The following is a 15486-nucleotide window of genomic DNA, read 5'->3' as shown; positions in this document are numbered from 1 at the left end:
TGCTGTTCCTGTGGACCTCAAGGTTTACTTCTTTGGAAGGAACAGTGTTGTGAATGACAGTGATCAGATTGAAGTCCATGTCTTCAATATAGTGTCTTTGCGCTGGAGGAAGTTACCTCCAGTGACGTCTGGAAGAGGAGAATGTTCCCTTGAGTTTCCTTCCGAGCGCTCCAACCACACAGCTGTACTGGTAGAATATATGATTTATATCTGGGGGGGCTACCCATACGGCAACATGCTTTATGCATTTGATGTCAACACCCACAGGTGGTTGAAGCCCAAGGTGTCTGGGACTGTTCCAGAGGGGAAGGAGTATCACTCAGCCTGTGTCTCTGGGAAGCTCATGTATATCTATGGAGGATTCAACGCCATGAAGTATATACTGAGTAACGACATCTACAAGTTGGACACCACCACAATGGTCTGGTCTTTAATTAACACCAGAGGCACTCCACCACCTGTTTCACGTAGTCACTCTGCCACCATCATCGGGACAAAGATGTTTGTATTTGGTGGTAGGGGGCGGGGCAAGGCTCTCGGCGACAACAACATCAGAGTGTTTGACATAGAGACCAACTGCTGGCTGAACACACCTTCCCCACAGCCTCACCCAGAACCACTCTTTGGTCATTCCACCTTTGTCTACAATAGAGAGCTGTACATATATGGTGGAAGGAACCGGTGCTTAAATCTGTGGAAATTCAATTCAGAGACCTTCACCTTTAAGAGGGTTGAACTCAAGGGAAACGGCCCGTCTCAGTGGTATCGTAATCGTATGCGCTGTTCCATGGTGGGAGATCGTATCATCCTCTTTGGAGAACACAAGGTAGACAACCTGAACCAACTGATCCTTGATGATCTGTACATCTTAGATTTAAGTCCAACACTGAAGACACTATGCAAGCTAGCAGTTATTCAGTACGGTGTGGAGCAGTCAGAACTTCCTCACAATATCAGGTGGGAACTGGCAGCCATCTCTGCCAGGAAGTGTGACCGGCAGTCGCGTAACGAGGCAACAGTGTGCCCCGACGCGAGGTGGTCACAGCGGGCCCTCATGAACGCGCATGCACGCGCACGCGTTCATAACCGAAAATTTTGCGGTTATTAATGGTTTCTGATACTTTTTTTCGCGGGTTTGTGACGGATTTCGGGTACATAAACAACGGTTTTGTAACAATGTTAAGGGGCACACCCAGGTTTATTTTTTAATTCATAATTATTTGTTTTATATCTTTTTTTTTTTCTTCTCTGGGTGGGGAAGTGCCCCTAACGTCATGGGCCCCAACGCAACGGCGTTGTCTGCGTGACGGTAGTTACGCCCCTGGTGACCGGTCTGGAGTTTGACTCCATAGTTGGTTAATATTTCAGACGGATGCGACCGACAAACAGGGATGTCTGGTCAAAATAGACTGTTGTGTATTCTCCCTTACAGTCAGATGTGCACTATTAGTCCACTGGTTCTCAACGTGGGGTCCGGGGACCACCAGGGGTCCAAATAGACTGAGATTGCACAAATGGAACCAAATGGACCCTCAAAGTTAAATGAACACTGAGGAGTTTACAGTGTATATTGGGGTTCCAGTATAGTTTAGTTCAGTGATTCTCAATTTGTTTTAATTTCAGGGACCCCTAGTTTGATACTGTATGCATTAGGCCACGAACCCCTAGACTCCACGACGGTGGTCAGGTACTTTACCACTGCACCACCCGAGCGCCCCACGGACCCCCGTTTGATTTAGTCTTTCCTTTCCTAATGCAGTGGTTCTCAACCTTTGGGATGATTTGAGCAGAGGTTCTGCTCTGGCATCCAGGGAGCGTGTGTGCACAGTTTCGCTGCGATCAAGCCAACGGTGCCGGAGATTAGCTGTCCACAGACGGACTCACGGACACACACACACACACACACACACACACACACACACACACACACACACACACACACACACACACACACACACACACACATACACATACACATACACATACACACACACACACACACACACACACACACACACACACACGGCGCGCGCGAACGGACGGACGGACAGGGTGCAAAACATAGTTTTGGCCACGCCTTTCGGCCTGGCAGAGACAAAAATTGTAGATTATCTTTATCTGTTGCTCTTTTTTTGTGTTGTCACTGCTGTTGAATACTACTGATTCACCCCCACCGGGAGGACGTCGTAGAGCCTTCGCTAACCCACAACCTCCGCGGTGGTGGGCACTGTGTGATTTTGAGACCTGTTTCGGAAGTTTTGGAATCGCTATTTACAGTTTCTCGATCACAGAGCAGCAAATTAAAGATGATTGATAATATTTTGATTGATATCATGCCCAGGTAGCTACAGTATACAACCCACAGTTCTACCAAAAGCACAACATCTCAACGTTTTTGCATCATGAAACCATCTAAAAATGACAAAATATAAAATAGGACGCAAGTGGTTCATCTACTATTCTACTTGGAATCTGGATGTCAGATAGGTAGGGTTTGCCAGATGCTGTAGGACATGAAATTTAGACAGTCACAGACATGTACTGTATTTGATTGTCAGTCTGTAACCTTTTCAACTGAAAACCTTTCTTGTCACTATTTGAATCATTGCACTGCTCCCCACCACACCCATCTGGTACTGCTAGGCAAATAAAACAAACACTCACGCAAGTGTTTGACCCAGGTCAGACAAGTACCTGGTACAAAAGACCCTGGATCAAGTTGGAGTTCCAGCAGCTGTGGTGTAGTTCAGTCAGGGGTAGACAGTGATGTAGGACTGTTGATGGTATGTACATGTTATTGTGGGTAGACAGGTTGTCTGCGTCTCTCTCACTCCCTATCGCCGGTGCCTCCCTGACCAGACCTCATCGGAGGCAGAACCGCTTGCTAAAGAGGCTTCTGTCGAGAGGTGGGCCCCCCAAAAAGCCCTTTGTGAGCATGTGGTAATGTTCTGAACACCCCGCATACTGTAACTAACCTGGGAGATTTACAGTGGAATTCAGCGCAACCTGAGATTGTTATCTGGGCTTTTGTTTTCCTCTACAGAGGATTGTGTGTACAATGTGGTCGATGTGAATCATTTGAGTTCTTAAGTTGCGCTTAAGAACTTAAGTAGCAAATCATCTGTTCAAATGCCATCTGGAAGGTAATAATGGTATACTTGTTTTTATGATCGGTGCTCCAGCGGAGTGTATACTCAAACATTTCATAAGAAAGATGATTTGTTTTGTGACTAACAATTAAAAATGTAGGCATTTAACAGATGTTCTTATCTATACAGTAGCAACTTCCAAGTGTGAAATCATAGAAAATAGCACAAACCCTTGTCAACAAATGACAGGGCAAATGGTCACATACAGTACAAAAAAATAGTGCAAAAGATACTATTGTCTACCAGGTAAACATCAAATCTAGCATCTGTCTAAATAATATCTAACATCATCTAAATTATTTGTGGTCAAGGAAAAGATAATCTAAAGCCTATACATAATGCAATTTGCAGCTCAGAGCAACAGCTATGTGAGCAAGGTCATGAGAGCCTCTGGGATGAGACAGACGTTGCAATGGCCACAGACATCCTTTTTCCTTGCAAGATATCCATAGCCTTGACCTAAATGCATTGTCCAAGACTGCTAATGTACCTTGCAGAGAGCAAATGCCTATATTGTACGCATTATTGTGTATGCCAGAATCAATCAATCTTCCTGCATTTTCTCTCCACACCTAGTGCAGTAACAAGATTCTACAAGTAATTTTGGCCTGGCTACCAAAGCATAAATTTGTATTTCCATTGCCTGGAAAAACAGATGTGAGCTAATTTTCCACAGCTAGCTCTGAAGAAGACAGGGTTTGAACGAGAAAACCGAGTTACAGAGACAGACTCACATGCACACGCACAATAAACTTTCTCTCTCTCTCCATCTCTCCAACACACAAACACGCACGCACACACGCATGCACGCACGCACGCACACACGCACACAGGCAAAGACAAAGACAAAAACCTGTCGTTGCTTGAGCCCTGGTATCTGTACCATTGGGAAATGAGCTGTCATTAGCTCAACTCTTTAAACCGAACGCCAACAGTGAATTTACTTCTCAAAACTGACACACAGTTTGTCAACTGGAAATTGGACAGGGAAATGTGGCAGGGCCTCACTTAAACGTTGGCCTATAATTGCCACCTTGCCCAAATACGATTTAGGATGGGTGTTTTAACTTCAATTCATGGGGATAGACCTTGTCCTGATGCCTAATGTGGCGTGTGGCTAACCGAAAATAGCCGATCTACAGGCTCACAACGCATCACACCGAAAATAGCCGATCTACAAGTCACAACGCATCACATCCGACACAGTCGCAGAATGAGGCGTAAATCATCACTGCCACGTCTGAATTTCCTTTGGGAATTGTCAGTTAAAAACACACAAATATATTGCCTGTCAGTGCAGGATTTACTGCCACACTTAACATCTTTCTGCACGTCGAACACCTCAACTGTGCCAAACAGAGGGAGAAGATAAAGCATGACACATCAATAGTTCAGCTTTAGTTGCATGATCACAGGGCTCAGCCACCTAAGGCGGACGATATTGTTTGAAATTTTACGAGAGCACCAGCTAAAACCCAAATAAACTCTTCTCTTTGTTTAAGTGCGATCCCTCCATCCACGATGAATAGGCACTATGGTGTAGCAAAGTGGTCGTGTTTTGACTTGAAGTAAAAGGGGGTGTTTGTCCAATGATTTCGCCTGTATGACAAAAATATAGGACGCCAGGTTGAAAGTGGTTAACTGACACACAAAACACACAGGGGTTCATGACTGTGATTTATGCACTTTTCCAGTCTGTGAACTGAACTCTCCAACTTTCCATCTCATTTGCAGCTCTGTAAATACCGGTTGCTCTTCCAGTCCAAGGCATCACACCTTTTTCATAATTCTTCCATACGGTGTATAGTTTCTAAAAAATACTCCCCATTCTTTAGATTTCTCTTCAATGTGGAGGTGAGTGGTATATTATTCCCATGATCATCATCCTACTCAGTATATTATTTTAACAGCTGTATGCCATCTCTACTCCCATTTACACCTGTTAGAGATTGGAATGCTATCGACTATATTTCCTCAAGTCCTTGAGCATTTCAGCACTGTATATCATCATGGCCATTATTCGCACCACCCAGATAATGTTATGCCAAACTAACTTTATAGTAGGGTGGGGGCGATATGACTCTAAATCAGTATCACGATTATTTCAAACATTTGCCTCTATTACGATTAATGAATGATATTTAAAAAACATAGTTAAAATAGCAAGATCACAATACATTGCGATGTGACATGTTGTGAGCTTGTAGATCTGATATTTTCACTATTTGTGTACGCCACCATTGTACAATGAAGTATAATACAGGTTTAAAAGATTAATCAGACTAATCAATTTAGTCGATCATAAAAAATCTATAATATTTTTTTCATGTCTATTTATATGTCTATTTTTACAGTGGAGATTGATAGGTAACAGGGAGAGAGAGATGGGGAGAGACATGCAGCAAAGATCGTCGGGCACGGGACTCGAACCCGTGATGCGTTGTCAGGCATTAGAGCCTAAGTGCCCGGACCGCTAGGACAGCTGTCCGAGCCTATTTGTTTATATACAGTATAAGAACAAAAGAATGTAATAAAAAAATGAAAAACTTGCTTCTCGATTATTGGTTCTAAATATCTATTTCAATATATTTTCGGTTAATTGCCCAGTACTACTTCATAGACACAACACAAGCAAAGTCCAGCTCAGTCTGGGTTCCACTGTAGGCGTACATGTACTCTGTAATGCACTAAAATGCTTCCAGGTGAGTGGACTGAAGGGTGTAGTGGCCCAAAGCCTGGCCTCTGGCTGAACTCTGTGCCTGGGTCATGGAGGAATGCACAGCAGTCCTTTGATCAACAGGGCACCTCAAAATTAACTTACACCCCTGTGATATGCAAGGCAGGGGGTTAGGTCTGCTATTACAATACTTGTTCATAGATTATGTATAAATGATATGATTGTTGTAAGATAATAACCCACTCTATGTTGAGCAGGAGCGATCACTGGTATTATGAAATGTGATGTGGTTCTCCAAGGCTGTTTTTTTATGGCCTTCTCCCAAAAGCGCTGGTTAAAAATGCCTATAATTTAATAGTTAAAGTATCAAATCAAATCAAACTTTATTTATATAGCACTATGCTGTACATAGAAGGCATCAACAGAACAGGCCTAGAACAATGTCACAGGACATGCAAAAAATTAAAAGAAATGAAACAAGATAAAAGACAAAGACTCAAACAACAAGCTAGACAAAATAAATGAGTCTTGAAGAGAGATTTAAAAACCCCAATAGTCCGAAAGTATAGTTCAACACGAATACAATCATCACAAAACATCATCAAAAGCAAAATGTCTTTGTTTTGTACTATATCCTACCCTGTCTCTAACTAGTACAATTTGAAATGACCTCACCCAGCCATAATATTAGCTTGAAGATTAAATGACTAAGATCGAAATCTTCCTTCCAATTTTGGCCCCATTCAGTTTTATTACAAGAGGCAGGTGCCTGTGTTGTGGAGTGCATTATTCTTACTGAGCCACACGAAAACTCTGATGACCCACATGCAATAAGTATCCTCAAAGAGATCACACAGCTTTTCATGTCTTTGTTGCAAGACACACCTGTGGAACCAATGCCAGGAGAAGGATCTGTATATGAGTGCGAGTGCGAGTGCGAGTGTGTGAGAGAGAGAGAGAGAGAGAGAGAGAGAGAGAGAGAGAGAGAGAGAGAGAGAGAGAGAGAGAGAGAGAGAGAGAGAGAGAGAGAGAGAGAAAGATCTTCAATACTGATCTCTTAAGAGCCATCATGGTTTGCAGTGGAGAGAAGCAGTTCGATGCCACAGTCGTGCATCATAGATTGAAAGATAAGGCCTTGAGATGCGCTCAAACACAAACCAAGAATGCAATCTGCACAGCAACTCTCCTCTCTAGTGCTGTCATAGACACCCACTGTATTCGACAAATTGAGATCTCAACAAGTCTTCAATAACAGGATTTGCTTATTCCCTGTACCTCAATCGGTTGCTTATATGTGGGTGGAATTTACAGTTACAAGGTCTTCAGGCATTCTTGTGGGTTGTCCCCCTGTGCATTCTTCTGCAAACAGTTTTAGCGCTGTCTGTTGTCCAGCCAATAAACTTGCCTTGCAAACTGTCAGCACACGTGGAATTGTATTAAACCAGAAAGAATGAAATCTGTAGAAACATAAAAACAACCATATGTCCATACTATACAACACACACTTGCCTGCACACACCATAGTACATGAACGAAGACGAGCATCAACCAATAAGCGTATGGCACACGCACGCACACATGCACACAATGACTCCCCCTGCTGGATGAAGAGAGACCTCCCCTGTCAGTGGGGTGGGCCTGCAGTGAGGAGGGGCTCTGGGGCCACCAGTAGTGTTACAGCTGTATAGTAGAGAGCCTCCACATTCAATGTAAAGGTAGAGGGACGGGCAGAGACTGAGGGGACATACGCAGCAGCAGAGTGAACTAATGCAACAGAGATAAGAGGTATGCAAAAAAACGCAGAGAAAAATCCAGCTGGAAGGCGTCCCAAAGAGGGACAGACAGACAGACAGACAGAGAGACAAAAGGAAAAGTGAATGCCAGAGGACATTCCTTACATGTGCCAGGGTCCTGCTGTTGTAGAAGCCGATGGTGGGTCTATACTGGTGGAAGTCTGTCTGGATCACACACACTCTCTTCTCCATCCTCACAGCACGCTCAGGGAGCAGTGGCCCATGCTGTGTCTTCACCCACTGGGCTCTGGGGAGGAAGTGAGGGAAGTGTGTATACTCGCTGAGGCTCTGGGAGTGTGTGTGTGTGTGTGTGTGTGTGTGTGTGTGTGTTATGTGTGTGTGTGTGTGTGTGTGTGTGTGTGTGTGTGTGTGTGTGTGTGTGTGTGTGTGTGTGTGTGTGTGTGTGTGTGTGTGTGTGTGTGTGTGTGTGTGTGTGTGTGTGTGTGTGTGTGTGTGTGTGCGTGTGTGTGTGTGTCAGTGAGAGAGTGAGTTTGTGTAAAAGTGTGCATGTGTGTGTGTGTGAGTGGGAAAGTGTGTTACTCTTGCTACCTGACCCTGAGAGAAGCTGAGATGTGAGGAGAGAGGAAGGGAGGGACAGAGAGAGGGAGAGGAGAGGAGGAGGGAACAGACACACAAAAAGGAAAACACAAATGAGCTGCAACACACACATACAGTGGTTAGCACTTGAGAATGGCAGTAATACCATCTGAGTGCCTCTGTGGTGCCACTGTGGTACCACCACTACTTGGTGGTGCCACATTTGACACCTTTTTTTAAGGTGTAGTGTGGCTGATCGCCCACGATGTGGCGCATGTGAGTCCTTGAACAGTACATTATTAGCAGCAGGGGAAGGGTGAATGCATTTAAAAGTGATTGTTATTTTTATTTTTTGTAAACATAGAAAATAATGCATAGTCCTTAGGATGAATTCAAAAGCAATTGTTTCTTTAAACACAACTGTGTTTCATGGTGGAAGAAGTGCACAGACATTTTACTAAAGTAAAAGTAGCAATACCGCAATATGAAAATACTCTATTACAACCAAAAGGCCTGTGTTCAAAATGTTACTTGAGTAAAAGTACAAAAGTATTTGCATCAAAATATACTTAAAGTACCAAAAGTAAAAGTACTAAAATGTTTTAAAGTAACCGATCTACAAGCTTGTAGATCGGCTATTTTCAAATGGTATAAAATAGGGCTAAAGTGGTTAATGTATATGTTTTATAATATAACAATTTATATCTGCAAAGTAACTAAAGTTTTCAAACAATTGTAGTGGAGTAAAAGTACAATATTTGCCCCTGCAGATGTAGTGGAGTGGAAGTAAAAGTACAGTAATACTCCAGTAAAGTAAAAAACACCATCATTTTTCATAAGGTTCTAGGCGACCCAAGTGGGAATCGTACCCCAACCTCCAACTTTACAGATCCCTTTCATTAACCACTACACTATTGGTATAGTTGATGTGATAGCTGTATCAGATCACAAGACACTACACACAGAAGGGGCATCTCACTTCAGCTGAAACAGAGAAGTGTTACTTGAGTAAAAGTACAAAAGTATTGTCATCAAAATATACTTAAAGTACCAAAAGTAAAAGTACTAAAATGTTTGAAAGTAGTCAATCTACAAGCTTGTAGATCGGCTATTTTCAAATGGTATAAAATAGGGCTAAAGTGGTTAATGTATATGTTTTATAATATAATCATTTATATCTGCAAAGTAACTAAAGTTTTCAAACAATTGTAGTGGAGTAAAAGTACAATATTTGCCCCTGCAGATGTAGTGGAGTAGAAGTAAAAGTAGCAAAGTATTGGCATCAAAATATACTTAAAGTACCAAAAGTAAAAGTACTAAAATGTTTTGAAAGTAGAAAAAAAATTGGATTGGAAGAAAGAGAGAGAGAGAGAGAGAGAGAGAGAGAGAGAGAGAAGGGGGGTTTTACATTATTTGAGGGGGAAGGGATATAGAAGTGATCAACCAAGCCAAAACAGGTTATGCTAATGCACACATCCTGCCAAGGAGTCTGTCTGGTCTCCCAAAAACATGTTCTTGACAGTGAAAATCATTATCTCAGATAGTTGACAATAGTCTGTCTACAACGATAGTCACACACACACACACACACACACACACACACACACACACACACACACACACACACACACACACACACACACACACACACACACACACACACACACACACACACACACACACACACACACACACACACACACACACACACACACACACACACACACACACACACACACACACACACACACACACACACACACACACACACACACACACACACACACAATCTGCACCACTAGTGCAGTGGTTAGTGAGACTGACTTCCAAGAGTGAGATCAGAGTTCAATTCCTGCTGGAGAGGCAAATAACTTTATGGAACTGTTGTTTCCGATTCAAACTGTTTTTATGTGGTTGGTTTGGCTAATATTCTTTAATGTAATAAACATATTTGTTATAAAGAAACAATCTCTTTTGCAATCATCCAATCCAAAAACCAAAGCAATCCTGTGTACCAGTTTAAACACTGCAGGCCTCACTCAATGTAACCATTGAAACAACTTTAAAGGGCTAATATAACAGTAACAATAACTTTAACTTGAAAACGTTCTTGCAGCTCTGTTCAAATACAGTATATGATTTTCACTGTCAAGAACATGTTTTTGGGAGACCAGACAGACTCCTTGGCAGGATGTGTGCATTAGCATAACCTGTTTTGGCTTGGTAGATCAATTCACTAGATCCCTTCCCCCTTACCTCAAATAATGTAACCCCCCCCCCCCCCCTCTCTCTCTCTCTCTCTCTCTCTCTCCCTCTCCCTCTTCCAATCCATTTTTTTTCTACTTTCAAAACATTTTAGTACTTTTACTTTTGGTACTTTAAGTATATTTTGATGCCAATACTTTATTACTTTTACTTCTACTCCACTACATCTGCAGGGGCAAATATTGTACTTTTACTCCACTTCAATTGTTTGAAAACTTTAGTTACTTTGCAGATATAAATGATTATATTATAAAACATATACATTAACCACTTTAGCCCTATTTTATACCATTTGAAAATAGCCGATCTACAAGCTTGTAGATTGACTACTTTCAAACATTTTAGTACTTTTACTTTTGGTACTTTAAGTCTATTTTGATGCCAATACTTTTGTACTTTTACTCAAGTAACACTTCTCTGTTTCAGCTGAAGTGAGATGCCCCTTCTGTGTGTAGTGGCTTGTGATCTGATACAGCTATCACATCAACTATACCAATAGTGTAGTGGTTAATGAAAGGGATCTGTAAAGTTGGAGGTTGGGGTACGATTCCCACTTGGGTCGCCTAGAACCTTATGAAAAATTATGGTGTTTTTTACTTTACTGGAGTATTACTGTACTTTTACTTCCACTCCACTACATCTGCAGGGGCAAATATTGTACTTTTACTCCACTACAATTGTTTGAAAACTTTAGTTACTTTGCAGATATAAATTGTTATATTATAAAACATATACATTAACCACTTTAGCCCTATTTTATACCATTTGAAAATAGCCTTTTTTTAGCCATTTGAAAATAACTTTAAAACATTTTAGTACTTTTACTTTTGGTACTTTAAGTATATTTTGATGCCAATACTTTTGTACTTTTACTCAAGTAACATTTTGAACACAGGCCTTTTAGATGTAATAGAGTATTTTTATATTGTGGTATTGCTACTTTTTTTTTTTAATGTTTCCTTCCTGAGGGTTATATTTAATAGCCCACTGAGTGCAATTTACCAAAATACATCTTGATAATATAACCCATACAATTATTTGTTTCACTTCTCAACAAGTTCAGCTTCAATTGCAGCTTCTATCTGTTGACTGGAAGCAGCCCTGTCTCAAATAGACACAACATGCCTGTGTCTGGCCATTAGTTGCTCTCTACCGCCATCTAGTTGCACCACATAGAAAAAAGTGGTACCACAAAAGTAGGTGGTACCACAGAGGCACCAGAGAGGCACCACCCCTGACACTTTGAAGGTACAACCACTGTACACACACACAAGCGCGCGCCCCCCCCCCCCCATGCCTAAAGCTACACCACCCACTGACAGCAGTGGGGAGACAGACCGCCAGCCTCCAGCACAGCTATCTGCAAAGCCAGGAACTCTCATGCAACTTGAATAAAATATTTAACTCACCCTGGAGAGAGAAAACTTTCGTAAACATATTTTTATATATGCTGTATATATGTATGCTGTATACAGTATATAATATCTGCTGGGAGATAATACAAAGTATATTCTTTTGTTAAGGGGTTTACCCATCTCTACAACTCTTTAATAAACAGAAAATACATATTCAGGTTGGGATACCAGTTGCATCCAATCAGGAGAGAGAACTCATACAGGATACAGGATAAACAAGTGAAATTGAAAGTGACGAAACAAAGAAGTGAGCAGACAAAATTGGAACTGTAACACTATAAAATTGAAGCTGATTGGATGATCTCTCCTGATTGGCAGTAATTTTCAACCCACCTAAAAATGTATTTTCTGTTTATTAAAGAGTTGAAGAGACGGGGAGACCCCGGTGAACAAACACACCATAGCAATGATTATTATCAGAACATAAGAGCTTTAACTTTTTAACAATAAACTTTTTTTAAACCAAAAAACATCACTTGCACTAACTTGAATCCCTTTCAATTCAAAATGGCACTGTAATTGGCCATAACTATAATCCTATACTATAGACCTGTTTCACAGTGGACGTTTTTATGTCGTTAATTGCAGTACACAGAAGTGTAATTTTGTGTAAAGAAATGTTTTATTTGGATGTTTCTGTGTGCCAGCATGAAGTGAACTGTACATACTTCCAGTAACACCTAAATGAAACACACCCACAATTAATGCTATTACCTTCGGTTTACCCATCTACGTATATTACACGTCAAAATGGACAAGTATGACTAGCATTGTTGATTTCGTAAAACGATGACGAAAAATGTTCGTCGACTACCTTTTTTCACTGACGAAAACTAAATAAAAACTAAGCTACTGTGACTAAAACCAAGACTAAATTTACTGACAATTTCGTCAACAAAATTTGTTGACGAAATCGTCAGTAAATTAGAACTAGACCAAAATGTTAGGGAGGGACTAGTGGAGAAGAGATCCAGTAGAACTAAAAGACATGTCATTTTATGTTTGGTTGCGCTCGGGTGTTGCACTCTGAAAATAGCCGATCTACAAGCTCTTGTGAGCTTGTAGATCGGCTATTTTCAGCATGCAACCAAGTGTAAAATCAGCCACTAGAACGGACTCAAGGCACTGTCAAAATACATTTTAGTCGACTAAATCAACTGCAGATTTAGTCGACTATAATCTTATATTTAGTCTAAACTAAAACAAAACAAAAACTAAAACATTTTGGATGACTAACATATGACTAAAACTAAATGGAATTTTATTCAAAAGACAACTAAATCAAAATTTGTTGTCAAAATCAACACTGATGACTAGACACGGTATTATTAATGAAATAGGTAGAGATTACATTGGGTAGTTTGAAAAACCTTTTCTGCAGGACTTGGACTTGTCTCCAGATTCTGTGCCTTTCCCACAGTACCTTTCATATCACTGTCGGCCTGTCTGTCTGTCTGCCTGGTTTGTAGACACACTGTCAGTCATGTAGATACTAAAGGTTCTGTGAGAGCTAGTGCAGGTTGGCTGCAGGGAAAAGGAAATCACGCGTGAAATGATATGTTTACCTTACAATTGGAAAAAATGACAGGGGAAAAGAGTCACTTGTTTCATCTTGGAGAATGGAGGAGGCAGGTACAGTAATTGAACTTTTTAACCAACCTGGCAGTGGAAAAATAAAAATAAATTAACAGCTTATTATCTGACAGCCGATGACAGTTAGTTTTGGGGATTTTCTTTTCCTTCCCAAACCACCGAGTTGAGTGGATGTGTGAGGTTGAAGAATTTGACCTTACAGTCAGGGAAAGCATACAGTACTGTCTGTCAATGTCAATATACATTTTACCTGAACAGTGAGCCGACTCACTTTCTACAACTACAAATCACATTTCTATAGGGAAATTAGCAAATAATACAAATCTAATGAATTCATGTGATTGAAACAGACAGAAACTGTTTGATTTACAGAATACTTGTGTAGGCCTACTTTGTGATCTCTGTTGAAACAAGTGGTCCTTTCTGTTGCAAAATTACAAGTGTGTGTTGACATACATAAGTACTACTGGAAAAAGATTGGCGAAGTGAAAGATATGCACAGAGCAATTTCGGGCTGATCTTTTCCCAACGGCCTTCAGTTTCCCAACAACAATTTCCCTAATGAAAGCTAATATCAATCAAGCCGCTCCGCCTCGAACCCTTCAGCAGAGCACTTGTTTCTACGAGAGACGGTCCGCGCTGAACCCTTAGGGTTCTCGTGTGGCTTATCATTGGCAAGGTTTTTGCTTTGGCACCCTGCCATGTCTCAGTGAATCACAGCTATTGTCAGGGCAATACGCCAGGAAGGTGATAAAAGCGCGTGCGTGCCGTGGCCATTGAGACTCATGTCACAAAAGGCGGTGACAACAGAAACCTATGCCACTGAGAAAACACCCCGCACCCACCACTTTGTTCAAGCCACAGGCACATGCAAACCACTAATCGTCAGGACAAATAACGTATTGTAGTTGTGTACGTTCTTGTTTGAAAGACACGCAGTCTGTAATCGGGACAATTAGGGGAAAGTGATCCAACCTATTTGTCTGGCTTAAAACTAATGTACACAACACAATAACACAGTGTTGCCACCTCTGACTGTGAAAAGAAAAACCTTTATTGCTCCAGGAGTAAAAACAATAAAGCCAATAAAGTTGATTCAGTAATATTAATCAGAACATTTATTTCACTCATGGGAAAATGCTTTTTTTAACGCTTTTTATGAAGCAGTGGAATAATAACTGGTTATACCTGGTAAATACTGTGATCTTACTACCTACTATTAGTCTCTAATTATACTGTGCATTTATTACCCGCCACTGTGTGATGTTCAGCATTTAATCTGCCATCCTTGGGCAGGGATCTAGGATCAGCAAAGGCCGATTCATTAACCTGAGAGGAGAACAGTCATTCTGATCTTAGATCAGGGTTTTTGAGGGGCATATATTCACATGTTCTCCGTCTTGCTCCGGCATGTTCTTTACAGGGCGTCTGTGAATGACACATGTTTATGGAATTTGATTAATTAAAGGTTTGAGCCTGCATAACATTATGCCTCGTTCAAAACTGCCAGCTGATTCTTGACATAAAGATTACCACTCTGGTAAAAGGCCCCCCTTGTTGATAAGTGCATTTCCTCAGCATTCTATCGCACATGTTGTGGTATAAGTTCACAAGGACTTTAGAGGGATCAGAACCCATCATACTATGTACTTGTACTGTATGTGAGAGAACCAAAGCGAAGGTTTTGGCACAAGGCAAAATATGCACACAAAAAAAGTGCGCTCCTCTGAGCGCAGGTCTCCGTCAGGCCAGTTTGCCTACCCACTACACGTTTTATTGTGCGACCTACGGTTCAAAAGTTGTAGGCCAAAACGAAGAAGCAGGCTGTTATAGCGCCACCATGAGGCCGATTTGAAAAGTTTGGGTAGAGGTCTTTCCTTGGCCTACTGGGAGTTTACCTGTAAAGTTTTACGCCGACCGGTCCACCAGAATCAAAGTTTAGCACACACACACACACAGTCTCCGACCTGGCGGAGACAAAGAAGAGAGCTGGAGTAAAGTATTAGTATTGCTCACAGTCCATTTCATATTATTGCATGGCTTCAGAAACAAAATGC

At 41.3% G+C, this 15486-nt stretch overlaps 1 protein-coding gene across 2 annotated transcripts in view; it reads right to left on the bottom strand.

The window, feature by feature from the left end:
- Positions 1–7939, bottom strand: part of LOC311061035 (myosin heavy chain, skeletal muscle) — a 72668-nt gene extending 64729 nt beyond the window's left edge. For both annotated transcript variants that reach the window (XM_084079512.1, XM_084079513.1), the window contains exon 1: positions 7725–7939. In XM_084079512.1, the coding sequence (XP_083935638.1) occupies positions 7725–7811 (87 nt within the window). In that variant the 5' untranslated portion in view covers positions 7812–7939. The remainder of the gene's footprint in view (positions 1–7724) is intronic.
- Between the last annotated feature and the right edge of the window lie 7547 nt (positions 7940–15486).

Source organism: Gymnoscopelus microlampas, assembly GCF_963454915.1.
Source record: "Gymnoscopelus microlampas genome assembly, chromosome: 14".
Taxonomy (NCBI): domain Eukaryota; kingdom Metazoa; phylum Chordata; class Actinopteri; order Myctophiformes; family Myctophidae; genus Gymnoscopelus; species Gymnoscopelus microlampas.
Note: the sequence above shows the minus strand (reverse complement) of the source record. Positions and strands in the feature narration are given on the sequence as shown.